The sequence below is a fragment of the Dinoponera quadriceps genome, unplaced genomic scaffold (assembly GCF_001313825.1).
Source record: "Dinoponera quadriceps isolate SergipeBrazil2010 unplaced genomic scaffold, ASM131382v1 scaffold46, whole genome shotgun sequence".
NCBI lineage: Eukaryota > Metazoa > Arthropoda > Insecta > Hymenoptera > Formicidae > Dinoponera > Dinoponera quadriceps.
Window position 1 is genome coordinate 1,106,404 of NW_014554488.1, and position 16,039 is coordinate 1,122,442.

Below are 16,039 nucleotides of genomic sequence, written 5' to 3' on the forward strand. Positions count from 1 at the left end.
CAATGTTTAGCTTCATTCAAAGAACGTGTTTTTATTAAAAAATCCGATGGAATACACGATTTTATGTGAATAAGATAACTTGAAATATCAGGTTGGGGAAAAAGAAATCCATTATTTTTTCGGTAGATGGATATCTCGTAAAGTATCGATCAAACAATTTTAAATTTATGCTCGTTGGAAAGGTGACATTTCGCACTAAAAAAATTCTTTTGCAGTTTTTTGTTTGGTCCATTCAGTTGTGAGTTACAGGGTGTTAAAAATGGAAGTCAACAAAGAGAAAATTCGGTACATTTTACAGTTTTTCTTTGATAAAGGCGAAAATACAAGCCAGGCGGCTGTAATTGTGAATGGTGTTTATCGTGCCGATACTGTAACAGCCAATTACGTGCAATTTTGGTGTCGTCAATTCCGTTCTTTTGATGTTAAAGATGCACAGGTAGGCCCGTCGTCGAAAATGTCGATAAAATCACAGAAATAATCGACCGGCATGTTAGCAGTCGTAGCATCGCCCAGGAGCTAAAGATCGACCATAAAACAGTTTTAAACCATTTGCACAAAGCTGGATTCAAAAAGAAGCTCGATGTTTGGGTGCCGCACCAATTAACACAAAGAAACATGATGGATCCATCTGCGAAGCCTTGGCCAAACGGAATGAAATCGACCCATTTCTTAAACGGATGGTGACTGGGGATGAGAAATGGGTCGACAACATTGTGCAAAAACGATCGTGGTCAAAGCGCGGTGAAGCAGCTCAAACGGTGGCCAAACCAACGGCCAGGAAGGTTCTGCTGTGTATTTGGTGGGACTGGAAAGGAATCATTTATTATGAGTTGCTTCCATATGGCCAAACACTAAATTCGGATCTCTACTGTCAACAACTGGACCGTTTGAAGCTAGCGATTGACCAGAAATGGCCAGAATTGGCCAACAGGAGAGGTGTTGTGTTCCATCAGGACATGTCTATAGTGACTCGCCAGAAACTCCGGGAGCTTGGTTGAGAAGTTTTGATGCATCCACTATATAGTCCGGCACCAAGCGATTACCATGTTTTTCTTGCATTGCAAAACTTCCTTAGTGATAAGAAATTGGCATCAAGAGAAGATTGTGAAAATCGATTACTGGAGTTTTTCGCCAATATGGACCAAGACTTCTATGAGAGAGGCATTATGAAGCTACCTTTAAAATGGCAACAAATTATATATATATATATATATATACAATAGCATATGGTAAGAAGTTTTATGTTAAAACGGTCTACTGAAATTTCTTTGTTACTTCAACAAGGCGAATATATTAAACAGTAATATACTAAATATATTAATTTAACATATATTTATGTATTTCTTAACATATTCCTCATGTTAAAGTAACACACAAATTTCAGTGGAGTGTTTTTGTAACATAAAATTTTTTACTATATACATAAATATACATACATACATATATTTGTACGTGTGTGTGTGCAGACGATGGATTAGTGATGATCGCGTGGTGGTGGACGCGTAGTGATCCTTAGTTATGGCCCAGAATACGCTCCATTCAAAATTTATCTTGTATCTTGACTGAATATACGTATGTAGAATATATACATAATCTTTTTGCATTTCTTTCTTAATTCTTTCTTAAATGTAATTACTCTCTATATGATAATAATGAAAATATTAGAAAATAGAGGGTAATAATAAAGTAAAATTTGTTAGAAAAATTAGAAATTTGTAAGAAACCATTATACATGCGCTTTTTCTGTACATTATCTTCTTGCTTCAATACGTTTAAATATTTTTAACTTCCCATTTGCGAGTTAATAAAATACATTCCCGAGTTTTCCACACGTTGGGTTACTGTTCAACGACGAATGCGGCGAATCCTTACTGGTGTTCTATCTATAACAGCTCACCCACCCCCGGCAAAACAGGAAATAACGATTTCTCGCGGCAGAATTAACGAACCTAGCAGTGAAATCGCGAGACACCGCTTTTATGAAGAGACTACCGGGTATCACTGAACGAAATCCGGGTATCACTGAACGAAATCCGTTTTACACAAACACTCTGCATTGGAGGCCCACCGGTAATTACAGTCAGTTCGCGAGGATCATAGCGCGTTTGTAAATCGTAATGCATTTTCTCCGGAATAGACTTACACACGACAGAATCGGTCATACAGATAGAATCGGCCAGCCGTGGCTTTCGTTTCGAATTTTCCGAGGTAACGTCCAGAACGAATTTCATTGAGTAGGAAGAACGCTGTGAGTTTCGCGAAAGGAATCTTCGTTTCGCACATATACAGGGTGTTCCAGATCAATATGGATAAGCTTATTGAGCGCATAGAACGGATTGAACAAAAATGTCCTCTATCAAACAAATTTCGAATTATTAATGATTGAAAATGGCCATATATTTTTTCTTTAATTAATAACTCAAAAATTTCCTTGTTATTTACAAAATGGTACAGGACTTTCTTGTTTAAAATGGCTTAATCTACAAATATATGACAACTATTGTATCTAGCTACAGATGCAAGGTTGTATATACTGATCGTATAATAGCTAGGTAAAGCTAGGAATCTCGAGATATTGACTTTTGATTGGTTAAAACATTATTTTCTATTATGCTATATGGAGTATCAGCGTGAAATAGAAAACATTTTTTATTAAAAATAAATTATTTATTCTTTAATACTCGATTGAGCTCGGAAATGAGAAATTGTAGAGAAATTTCGTTGAAAAGTAAATTGTAGAGAAAGTTTCTTTCCTGTTAATTCTTCTTCCCAAGCTTCTCTTCCCACAAATTCTGAATACTACGGAAATACATTTCCCACCTATATACATATATTATTATTAAATTAGTTTACTCTTTCTAACAATTTTTAATTATGTTGTGCCATCTATACAGAAATTATCGAATATTATTTCATCGGCCGTTAGTTTAGTGTAATATACTTAACAAGATTTGATTCTGTTAAATTATCACATGTATACATCGTGTCATTTTGTGAAATTTCAAAGCATGTAGACGATCACAGACGGGCCGTAACCTCCTGGAGTTGTTTCGTAATACTAGAAAACGTTGTAACAAAGATCAGTCGAGGTGCCAAAGATTTCGCGAAATCGTCGTCAAAAGTCAGTGAACGTCTTAAAAGGTCATTGTTAGCGACCGGGCTATTATTTCAGCCTCGAGATTTCAAGCAGAGTGGCATCAACGATGAAGGCTGCAGAAAAGGCGGCCTTCTACATCTTCGCGAAACGACGATAACGACGACAACAACAGAAAAGTCACGCACCGCGTGATGGAAACATCCCAAGTGGAGACTCGACAATGAAAGCGAAACCGTCGCTTCAATTATGTCCACGACTTGCCATGTTCAGACGAGCAAAGCGACTATATATGACAGAAAGCAGGTTCCGTGCAGCCAGTCTTGACAACGAAACGCCATATCGTCTACTAAAATCAATCTTAAATTTTACACTTCGCAGTTATTTTAGAGTTTACTTCGTCGCCAAAGGTATTCCAATTTCATTGATTGTTACATTCATATATTCAATATCAAAATATTTATTTATCATGAATAATACGATGTGCATAACGACAAAATTTCCCTAAAAGATCACATGATATTTCGATGACAATCTAGTGATATAGTTAAAATAAGACCGCTATGATTCGAAATCATAGTGAATGTTTTTTTTTTCTTTTTATACAAAATTTGAATAGAACATTTCAACTTATCTAAGAAGTTGCGCTCTTTATTTACGGAAAGCGATTTTATCGCGATAAATTTTAAAACACTGCTATTTAAAAATTTTCAAGAATTTATTCAGCCGACCGATATTACTTAAAAGATCACCGAATATCTATAATATATATATATATATTTTTTTTTTCCTTTTCAGATGTTGTTTCACATCTCGCGGGTTTTAACTACGGCATTAAGCTGTTTCGCTATACTCGCCAATTGCAGTCCAAAGTTTAATGATGGAGGGTAAGTTTCTTACACATATTTGTTATAGAGAGGAACTTACGATTCTGATAATTCTTCTTCTAAATGTCACAAAAGTATACAGAAGATGTCTAAAAGACATTCGAAAATTATCCGGATTCATCAGCAATATTTTCATCAACAGGTTCGTACCTAGTTCCATTACTTACATAGAAAAGCAGGCGAAAGTGCAAGATCAAGTGGCCATGACATCTCAAATTAATCAACGCGAAGAAACACCAAAACGTGATTCGAATGATATCACAGATCGTAACCAAGAAGCGCGATTCGGTTTTACTAATATCGGGAGTACAGGGAGTGTAAGTAATACATAGTAATTAGTTAAAAATTTACTATAGAATAGTCAGAGTATTCCCAATATTAAATCTATTTAATCAACTTTAAGGGTTATGGCATGTCACCTTACGCACCAGCAAAGATCGATCTCGGCGGACTTCTGTTGGGTGCCATCATAGGTGTAGGATCAATCCTTATCATACCAAAATTGCTCTATATCTTGTCTGGTACTTACGGCGCTTATGCGAGAAGTAAGTATAATATTTGTAAACTTTACCGGGGGTAAGGCGACGAGAATAAGTACTGAGAATAAATATCGAAAATAAGAGGACGTATTAAAAGAATAAGGATATTAAAAGAAATAAAATAATGTATTTTGAAAAAAAAGGGGACGTATTAAAAGAATAAGAATATTAAAAGAAATAAAATAATGTATTTTGAAAAAAAAGTAAAAAAAGACACATAACTGTGAGATCTCTGCGATACATTAGATCATGTATTCTTATCATGTTCTCAACTTTCATTTAATGCGAACAATAATGCACAAAAAGAAGGCATTTAGTCGACGAAAAAATTAACCTGGTATTTTCAAGCTCTGATTGGTCACATGTTCTATTTCTTATACAGAGCTTTGGTACATCTCTGTAAAATCTCATATTTCTTAATTAATAGTACGAATCACTTGATTTAATTGAATTTTAATTAGTTTTAGGGCTCAAACATTACAAGATGTCTAATATATTGTACAAATGAGAGAACTATGATGTCCTTTTTCGATATTTTTATTAATATATAAAATTTTACAAGAAACACAACGCTTCACCCCCACTTCTTACTATCACATAGATCGTTCGTTCTACTTCATTTATACGATTGATCCGTAGGTGAAGATAATGGCTTCGCCCAAACCCTGACGAAAATCGACGATGTCTTGGCTCGTCATGGTATTGACACGACTTCGTGTATGCAGCGTGCGGTGTGCACTTACTCACAACAGGCAGCTGCCGCAGTCAGCGACGAGGACAATGGCGTAGACGACAAGGTATCATCCTTCGACAGGATGGTAAATACTATCACTACCAACCAAGTGTTCCGCACAACCATGCAAGGTACGGCGATACAAGAAGCAGCGGAAGCGGGTAGAGTCGGCAGGAACTGTTTAAGATCATATCCACATTGTGGATTCTCGATGGAAACTTTACTGTCGTTGTTATCCAGTTTCATCGCAGCAGCAAACACACGCGTTACAACGCCCATCTCGTCATTGTAACTATTATATGTAGAATCTTTATAGAATTCATGTCGTTTCTTTTTTTACTAATTAGTGAACGAAAGTAAGGAGAATGCGTTGCAAATCATTATAGCTTTGTGTCTAAATTAAGTCAAAGATATATGAAGAAATATCGAAGAAGAAAAAATAGTTTACCGCGTCCATTTTCTATATTTTCTACGATACGGTAAAGAAAGAGATGCCGGGAATATTTCGCATTATATAGCCTTATTTATAATGAAGAGTAAATTATGAATATTACATAATAATGATAAGAAACAAGGTGATACGCTACAATTGTTATTACTTGTTGCTTGATCGCTATAAGAACTATTGACCCTCGTGTTACCGAATAAAACAAATTGTGCTTAAAAAATAGGATTGTTTGAAAACGGTTTTCAATAAATTCTTTATTTACCAAGATCAATCAATTGTATTTGTCTTAACTTGTTATATACTCGACATTGTTGAATAGTTATTTTTGCAAAATTTCGCTTCGATTCTTACAATAGATTTCATCTCTGTTTCGTAGGGAGTTAGTTGAGTATAAACTAGTGAAAGCGAAATTCCGCTCAATGTGACTCGTGACACTTTCGTGCGCTTAGCGTGAAAACTCTCTTTCTAGTACACGTAGAAAACGTTATATTTTATACTGTTTCACATTGAGGAAAATAAAGATGACTAAAAACTCGCTCATATCAATGTGCTCGATAATCGGCATTGCCCACGATGACGTAGTCGCATCGTTTACACGCAATACACTGAAAAAAAAGACTGATAATATTTACTAAATGAATTTAATTCGAGATTTCGACGGAATATTTGATAACTGTTACGAAATTTGGTATTAATTACCAAGTATTTAGCTGGCCTACGTATGAACGGCTTTTATTCAAAGTTGAATCAGCTAAATAAAATATTGATAGCTATCAAATATTTAAATTCTATTGTCAAATGTTCGATGATTATTATTAGATAGATATTTGGCAAGTATTACATTCATTCTTGTAAAATATTTGATAACTATTAGTATATATTTATGATTCTCTCTCTTTCTCCACACAAGGACACATTATAAGTCGGTAGCCTCCCTCGTAATATCACCTCCTCTATAGCTCCTAGGTTAGAACCGGCCTGTTATCACTAATGATAAAGATCAAATCAAAACTATACAAGTATCGATCTTGAGAAAAAAACGGCTGAATATGCCAAAGAGACATTTTAAGAATTATCTTTCTGTGTAGAATACTTTCTGTGAAAAAAGAAAGTATGATTACGTATAATTTTACAGTGAAACTGCTAATGAAGCATTTTCATATGAACTTTTTCTACATGGTCCTATTATATAAATTTGTTCCCGATCTTTCCGAAAATCCTGTACATATACACGTATTTAAGTACAAATTACTTTGCACCATTAATAAATTTATTATTATAATTAGAAATACAAATTATTTCAAAGAGAACACCATTGTAATATTCAACTGTCGTTTCCCACGTCGCCACGGCACTAGGTGGATCAGATAGTCGTCAACCAAGCAGTTCGAAGTCTTCATCAGATGTATCGTACTGACGTTCAATGCGTTCAAAATCTACAACTACATAAAAAAATAATTATATTTTTATAAAAAACTCTATTTTTTTTTCTTATCGAACGCTGCAGTCGTTTATGGTCAAATGCAATAATCGATTCCTTTTTACAAAGTTGGCTTCTATAAGAAAAATGGCTTATTTCTTATAATGTTCTTATATTAAGTGTACAAATTAATTCGGTGCCTTTTTCCATGAAAGAAATTCAAAGTTTATTTATTACAAAAAGTCAAATACAAGTTTAATGTTCGAAATAATTTCCATTATTTTCTATGCTTTTATTCCAACTATCGGATGAATATCCTCACGGGAAAAACGTTTTGACCCAATAGAGTCATCAATTGGCGCTCATCAACTGTTTTAAAATGCGTATCCGTCAGATGATGAAGCGACCGAAATAGATGATAATTCGACGGGGCTAAATCTGGTGAATAAGCCGCATGAGAGAGAATTTCCCAGCCTATAGATGATCCTTTATCCTGGCATGTGACCGCGCGTTATCATGCATCATCTGTTTAGTCTCACTACCGATAAGAGATCTTTTTACAAGTTTTATGGGTCACAGTACCTTCCAATTATCCAAAGCGGAACAAATCATTTTGGTAGCCTGAGCAGCATTTTTATTCAACTGGAACGCAAAAAGGATACAGTGCCTCAGATGCTCCTTTTCGGACGAGATCGTGATAATTATTACTTTCAGGTTTTGTCACGGCAATCCTAAAAGAAGAAAATCGTGGATTGACCCTGGTCAACCACCGACATCGATTGCGAAACTCATATTCACACAGAAAAGTCTTATTGTCTATGTGGCGGGATGTGAGGGGCGTGATACTGCAACCCGATTAAACAATTAATGCTGAGTATTACCAACGCATTCGTTTGAGCGACGAAATAAAGAGCAAAAAAACAGAACGCGACAAATCACCTTGCAGCACGATAACGCCACAAAACGAAGGCTATCTATTCGTTGGGCTGGAAAATTCCCTCTCATGTGGCTTATTCACCGGATCTAATTCCTTTGGATTATCATCTATTCCGATCGCTCCAACACTATCTGGCCGGATACACACGCTTTAAAAATGTGGAAGAGGCCCGTAAATGCATGGATGATTTCATCGACTCACAGTCGGTAATACTTTTCTGTAAGGGAAGAGTACCGTTCGAAAGCGTTCCTCACCGAATTTGTTTTAAATATGTCATTAAAAGAAAAAAAAAAAAGTTATTATATATGTACAAACAACAATTGAAAAATGCTGTTCCAAGTATCCAGAGATCGGCAAATTACGCCATTCGGTATTGACTTTAATTCTTATATTTTTCAAACCTCTTTTAACTTTTTAATAAAAATCCGACTAAAAACTTTCGAAGGTTATTTAGAGTCATGTCCTTGACTCTATATATGTCATGATTATCGGCATGGTATCCCCTGAAGTATACGCAGGTTACCTTTGTAATCAATACTTACAATTAGAAGCTGCTATTGCCTCGGAAGCAACATCTTCCGCAGGTGACCAGTAGTGCGGTAAGCGCTCTGTGCAGAGTTCAAATAACGGTTGCTTCTCGGGCAGTGTTAATTCCTCTTCCATTGATTTACATAAAGATCTGAATTCCATTTCCGTAGCACAAAAGAAGCACTAAAATATATCAGATTAATAACGTGATTATTATAATAACGATATATCTACAATATGATAGATATGATGGAGTAAGCTTTATATATTAATAAGGAGAAAAAGTTTATATATGGCTAATTTAATCTTGTTATGATCGAATTATGGTCGTCATTTTGCGATCAATAATTCTTGTGATAATTCGTATAGTCAAATTTGATCGAGCTAGTATGACCAATGACAGACTTCAATAAACAGCTTCATATTTGCTGTATGATCTTATCGATATACGAGGGACGAATGATAAATATCCGAAATGAGAACAACAATTTATCGAGTTGAAATGTATTTACTTTGCAATACAATAAGTCTCCTTTTACTTCGATACTCTTTCTCAGCACTTCTTGAGAGCAGTTATACCACTGTGTAGACTCGACTTCTCGAGTTCCTCAATATTTACAATCACCGATGACTTCATTGTCATATTCGAAAATTTCTTTCCTTCAGGCCATTTTTTCAGTAGTAAATCGCACGAGGCCGCGAATAAGGCAACAATTCGAAGTGGGCCAACTCGTGGATTGTAATAGTCGAAGTGTTTTCCGTTGGTTCAGTGTATGAAAAATCGCAGCATGTGCAACACCCTTGCGATTTCATTAAATGTTCTTACAGAAAATGTATTATCGGGCTGTAATAAATTGGCCAGTGATAAATTATTGTCGCTTAGTGGTTTAATTACGAGTACTATTATTTTTCACTGATCAATTTATCACAGCCAGTAAAATTTGTCTGTAAGTGTGCAAAGCACAACTTTCTTTTAGCTTCCTCTTTGAAATCATCCGTGGAGGTTCGGTCGACATTTCTTTCATCACGATAGAGCACTCATTTTTCGTTGCCAATAATCAACTGCTTCAAAAAAGGCTCTTCAGAATTTTTTCTTAAGAGTGCATCGCACAATGTGCGTCAACACGAGCGAGCAAGTCATTGCGTTCAGTCAATGTGCGAGGAGGCCAGAGTCATCGAGACACATATGTCTCAAATGGTCATAGAGCGCGCGCTCTTGGGAAACGGTCCTGTAAGAATTTCAGCATATATTTTTACAGGAATTTTCATCGACCGCTTGCTTCAGGCGAATAGCGTGGAAGATCGTCCACAAACCATCTTCGAAGTCGCATGAACTATCGGTTGTTTGATCCTCCCCGTCGCAAATTTCACGGATAATCTCCACTGTTTTCCTTCCGAAAGCAAAAACATTGCTTAACATTGCGCAAATATAGCTTTTGGCTAGCTATCTTCGCGATCACGCGCCAACCAACATCGTCTCTGCTCTGTTTGTCAACACCTGCACTTGAGAAAGAGCAAAGCGCTCTCTCTCTCTCTCTCTCTCAAACGAGCCATCATCATTCGCTTGGCCGAGAGTACTGCCGAGCAAAGCTTGGTCCCTAAGCGCGACAGATATTCTCAAAACTTTTCGGATGACCTAACACTATCAGAAACTATATAGCGTCTTTCATACTTTTGTCTACTTTTGATTGAATACTTTTGAGAATAATAAATAACAGACTATACTAACAAGAGCCACAGAAGGATCCATTCCCGTGATAGGAATACGACTAGCTAATTTGCAGTGGTACGTAGCATCCATCTCAATTTCTTCTTCGTAAATTTTATTTTCAACACTGCCTGATCTTTGCGTGGTATGGGGATCCAAGAAAATAACTTCGTCTCCTAAAAAAGAATTATTTATATATTTATTTTGAATCATTTTTATAATCTTTATGTTAGAAAACACAAAATATGCTTCATTAATGTAAAATTTAGAAAAAATTATTGAAACGGGCCTTACGCGTATGCCATTTAGCTGACTACTATTAACAAACACTTTAATCTTCTTATATACTATAAATTAACAAAAAAAGGTAACCTCGATTAAAAAAAAACTAATTCTTGTGGCGACGTTAATGCTTAATAAAGAGTATTACAGATATATGTCATTACATGTAAAAAAAAATCTCTAAGGGGTTACGAAGTCGGAAAAATCGATTTTTCAATTTTTGCATTTTCTAGTATAACATCTTGAGAATATTTCCCTAGAGTTGCAAGTCGGAATTCCCAAAAATAAAAAGAGGAGTTACAGCCTTGTAAACAGATAGACGTTCGGTGTTACGGTCGCCGATCGAACGTCAATAGACGATAGGCTGTTCTGTATATGTTCTTTCGCTCTTGCATATTTTTTTTTTTGTTCGAGACCCATTGTCCTTTATCTACAGGTTTTTGACCGAACAGAATGCATTTTTAATGTATCCATTTGTAACGTGTCTAAAGAAACATGTCGTGCCAAACTTACATGTTCAATAGCTACTATGCCCAAAATTGCGGTTGGTCCAAATAAAATGTGTCCAATTGAACGATATAACGTGTCTAATATTAACGTATCTATTTGAAACGTGTCTCAACTTATACTGTGTCCAAGTGAGCTTCTCCCGTTCAAAAATACTATAGTCCAATTTTTAAAACGTAAATTAACTTTAATACCAAGATTAAGAAATGCCTATGAAAGGTTACAAAAAAAAAAAATACATAAGTTTTACATCTCTCCGCATCTGTTTTCTTCCTGAAAATTGGTACCAAAAAAAATGCAGTCATCGATAAATGGCACCAGTGACTACATTTTCTAAATAAGCAAATTCTTTGGAACTGATTTTGAAGAACAATGCGCAAAGATTTGAAACTTATAAATTATCTTTCAGCGTTCACAAGCTTTCATTTGGTACACACAAGTGTTTCAATTGTGCGCGGTTGTGCACAATAGGAACGGTGCAAGTTTTTCTTTCTAAGAAAAATAAATTCTTACAACTATTCCTACATTTCCGATTACATTCCATATAATTTTAAATTATATAATATTAATGAAGTTATACAAACCCACGCATCCTATGAAATACAAGGCCAGATTGGGTTTTCCTCCAATCACACCCAAGGATTGCGAAATCTTAAATGCTGCCTTAAGTCCATTAATATACACAGGATTAATCTCACTGAGCCCAAGACGGAGTGGGATTAGCAATAGCAAAGGCTTCCATTGGCTAGGTGCTTTCAAAGGTGTCTCTCCATCTGCTTCCGCTGTCACGCCGCCCTCTACATTACATTGTCTCACTGTGAACACATACATCTTATGAGATGAAATTCATACATCATAACGGTATATGATCGAATTTAACATGGAAAGATAAACTCAGCATTGATTAAATAATTAATAATTCATTTATGTTAATAATAAATTCTTTGTTCTAATTTACAATTTCTTTCCTTTGCTAGCAGAAATATAACAGGATTCGTTAGCAGAACCTGATAACAAATTAATCTTGGTTAAATTATGTTAACAGATTAATCTATTATCATGTTCTGCTAATAAATATTGTTTATTATTGTATATAAATGCAAATATATGCACATATTTTGCGTTTCATTTGCGTCGCGTTTTTCCCTTTGTGGAAGGGAAAATAACATCAAACAACAAAAATACAGCTTGTTTTGCTCCATTTCTCTCTTACTCTCTCTCTCGATCTCAAGTAAACACAAACACTTCTACATACATTCTTATATATACCAAGTGACTAAGCTTAGAGTCGTCAGAATAATATTGCATTTACGCCGTCTAGATTGAAATTTCTTTCTAGTAAAACACACTAAATCTGACATATTTAAAATTGTTTTGTTAATATTATATGTTCTCCTTGTAATTTCTTTATATAACACCACATATAACATAATAACTATACCAATATCATACTTACAAATGTCATTAATTACTAGAGTATTGTCTAGCGCAACGTGTATAGTAAGGGAGCTCCATTCGTCATACACGACTAATTTTCTGAAAAAAAGTAAATAAATAAAGTATTTAGATTAAATTTATTGAACGATATATATATATTAGAATATCTGATCTATATGCGTATATATTCATGTGTGTGCGTGCGCACGCGTATTTATGAATATTTTGGAGTTAAAAACGTACGTATTTTATAAGAATATTATCATATATATAATAGAATATTTTGTGCTATCTGGATAAAAACACCGCTTTACCACATAGACAATCGGCTGCAAAGTCTCAGCCTTAGCTTCTTCGAGCTAAGAATGAGCTAAAAGCTTGTGTTGGACGAGCTCCAATGCGAACCTGTCTCACGATTTGGTCGCAATACACATTGTATGAGGTTCATATAATCTATAACTTATAACAATTCTCTCAAAATACATACTTTAATACTTGCGCAATGGTGTTAGGACCAAACCATTGTCCAACTTCCTTTCCTTCAGACGCTCCCATCAATGCAATTTGATGAATGGAAAATGCAGCAGCCCTATTATCTTCGAAGCGCTTTAAAATCTTTAAATATGTACTATTCTTTGATTCTGGAACCCACTGCCAATCTTTACCTGCAACGAAAATGTAAATATCACATCATTAAATAATGAAATAGAAGATTTATCATTCAGATAATAAAAATTATAATAATAGTTATATATTATTATTATATTTAACTATATTTACAGGATATTTGACGCAAGCCGTACCATTCACATCTACTTATATAAATACTAAGTGCTGCGGTGAACCTCCCGTTAATCGAAATTATTTTAGCACGGTTGGTAGATTTTTAGAAAAATGTTATATAAAAAAGTAGCTTGATTTATCAAGATTATATCCTATCCTAAGGCAATCGGTTGAATATATTTACCAACAATATTCGAGGACAGGATGATAAAACAAACAGCGGAAATATCTCGATTTCCAACCGTAAAGAATTTATCAGTCAAATATTATAAATTTATTTCACCAAATCTCTTGTAATATGGATAAATTCGAAATTATAAATTTAAATTGTTGCAACATACCTAAGTGTAAAGTAATTAAGGCTTGGCCAAGAACCATTTGTCCACATCTCAACATACAACCCCAGCCTTTGTCAGACGTAAATGTAGAACTGCAGCCGCCAATAGGAACAAAGCCTTTGCGATATGTAAACCACAGTTTGGATCGAATGTCTCTACGTATCGCATCGAGTTCTGAAAATTCAATATCTTACGATTCCCACTTCGCCAGAAGTATTAAAAAACTTTTACTATCTATCATACCTTTAAGAGTGTTGTATTTTCTGCCAAGAATCCAGACTGGGTCATCGGTTTGTGGTATATCTTCTGCCTCATCGACGATATTTTGGGTTTGGAATAAAGCATCCATTGTTACTACCTTTTATTATAGATAATATCTAAAAATGAAATAAAATATGCTGTACAAAATAAGAAGTTGTGAACTTGCGAGCGACAAACATACTTTACTCCATCCTGGATTAATCAATTAGTGAGTAATAGGATGTTCAAATGACGCAATCAAAGAGCTCATAGAGAATACATCTCACGTGGTTATTTGTACTGCCAATCTTCATTATTTAATGATTTAAACATTCACACGATCATTCGCAATTGACAAATTTTTTGTAAAAAATCAGCATGAGAGAAAAATGAAATAAATTTAAATGACATCTTTCACGGATCAGAAGCACAATTCGCATTTAATTCAAAATATATGTAAACATCCATAGTGCCTAATAACATACCTCAAAGATAAGACCATTCTATATATGTGATGTGTAAGCTATTGAAAGAAATAAATACATTAATATGAATACACGAATTAATCTATATTTCACTTAAAATATGATTCGACAGCCTAGGTAAAAAATTATTCTATTTAAAAATAAAAATATCAGTTTCGCTATTACTTTGTTATTACATAAACACATGACATTACTTTTTTTCCACTCCCGAATAACACAATCTCAATCAAAATATGTCTAGGATACCCTGAGGAATGTTAGGTAGGATATCCTGAACATATCCACAACAACCTTAAGATGTTTGTGCTGTTGTTATAATTAAATATANATAGTACATTCTGCGTTATTATATTTTTGTTGTATATTTAATTAAAATTTTAAATAAAATCACTTATTTATTTATTGTTTCTTGTGCTTTTGTAGATTTAAGTAAAAAACAACCTATATGTAACTAAATAGTATGTAATAGAATAAAACATATATATATATATATATATATATATATATATATAACTTATCTAATCATTTATTTAATAAACTCCATCTAATTTTTTAATATAAGGAAACACAATTTTATAGAGACATTTTGTAACAAAAAATTTTAATATAAGATTAAATTGAAAGATTTACTTGTACGCACCTTTAACATAATCAGAATCATTAATCAAAGCAAACGCGTTGATCTTATGAGTGATGAGGTTAGACACGCCATTTCAAAAAAATTTCACAAAGATAATAAACTGCACATACTTTTATCATTAAGTATTAAGAAGAAAATTTTGTGTGTGTGTGCGTGTGAGTGTATATGAATTCCGCAATGACACTTCGATGTTTTCACTTGAAGTTTTACTATTTCCTAATTGAACAATCCGAAAAACAAAGGATTCTACCTAAGAACTATAAAAACTGTAAACACTGTAGCTACAAGTACTTCGAATGCAATAGCAGTCTATCGGGCTGATCGTATGTTAGTCGTTTTATCGCGAAATTGCAAGAAATTGACCAATCACAGTCGATTATTTTCGTTTCCAAGGAAAATAATTGATTGTGATTGGTCAATTTCTTGCGACTTTGCGATTGCGTGACCAATCTCAGTCTACAATAGGTATTTCAAGCCTTAAGAAATTGACCAATCATAGTGAATTATTCCCTTCACATTCAACTGTGATTGGTCAATTTCTTAAAGCTTAAAGCACCTATCGTAGACCAGTATTAATGTAAAGCATAGCCTTAAGCATCGTATATAACCACATTAGGTCTGGGATCATAAATCATTATCACACTATGGATTGAAATTCCAAGGTCGAGTTTGGAGATCAGATTGGACATAGAATCAGTCACCATTTTGTGAGCTACGATTGGGAGATATAGATAGATTGGAATTTAGACTTCATTTTATTTCCTTTGATATTTTCACAATATGAGCCAATTATCACCGAGAGTGATGGATCTAGCGGTGTGGACTGTGATTTAATAAATATACTGTGTACAAAGAATGTCCCTAGGAATAGGAAAATTCTATACATATGGCAAAACTTGTTGAATAATACGAGATGCGAGAAAGATCGTGCATCGATTTCAAACCGCACAGAAAATTTACCGATAACTTGAGCATGACACCGTGAGACTAATTAGGAGCGTGATTGTTAATTTTAATAGTATACGTTTCTTTC

The 16,039-nt window shown here is 34.3% G+C and overlaps 2 protein-coding genes across 5 annotated transcripts; one reads left to right on the forward strand and one right to left on the reverse strand.

Moving 5' to 3' along the window:
• The first annotated feature begins 3,179 nt into the window (after nucleotides 1-3,179).
• Nucleotides 3,180-5,695, forward strand: LOC106750699. The gene is made up of 5 exons (XM_014631204.1): nucleotides 3,180-3,504; nucleotides 3,893-3,981; nucleotides 4,124-4,298; nucleotides 4,385-4,526; nucleotides 5,160-5,695. The coding sequence occupies exons 2-5, from the start codon at nucleotides 3,893-3,895 to the stop codon at nucleotides 5,543-5,545; spliced, it is 792 nt and encodes a 263-aa protein (XP_014486690.1). The 5' UTR covers nucleotides 3,180-3,504; the 3' UTR covers nucleotides 5,546-5,695.
• A 1,254-nt stretch (nucleotides 5,696-6,949) lies between these two features.
• On the reverse strand, nucleotides 6,950-15,305 carry LOC106751560 (cysteine protease ATG4B). 4 transcript variants are annotated; one of them, XR_001375069.1, is made up of 12 exons: nucleotides 15,007-15,305; nucleotides 14,367-14,404; nucleotides 13,885-14,018; nucleotides 13,645-13,815; nucleotides 13,008-13,185; nucleotides 12,540-12,619; nucleotides 11,668-11,898; nucleotides 10,316-10,470; nucleotides 8,601-8,769; nucleotides 8,061-8,275; nucleotides 7,704-7,852; nucleotides 6,950-7,143 (listed from the first exon to the last, which is right to left on the reverse strand). XR_001375069.1 is itself a non-coding variant. In XM_014632464.1 (10 exons), the coding sequence occupies exons 3-10, from the start codon at nucleotides 13,988-13,990 to the stop codon at nucleotides 7,076-7,078; spliced, it is 1,158 nt and encodes a 385-aa protein (XP_014487950.1). In that variant the 5' UTR covers nucleotides 13,991-14,018; nucleotides 14,367-14,404; nucleotides 15,117-15,305; the 3' UTR covers nucleotides 6,950-7,075. The 4 variants fall into 4 exon arrangements, 2 of the variants coding, with proteins under 2 accessions (XP_014487950.1, XP_014487949.1); XR_001375070.1 differs by lacking the exon at nucleotides 8,061-8,275; XM_014632464.1 differs by lacking the exons at nucleotides 7,704-7,852; nucleotides 8,061-8,275 and having other exon boundaries at nucleotides 15,117-15,305.
• Nucleotides 15,306-16,039: the final 734 nt, after the last annotated feature.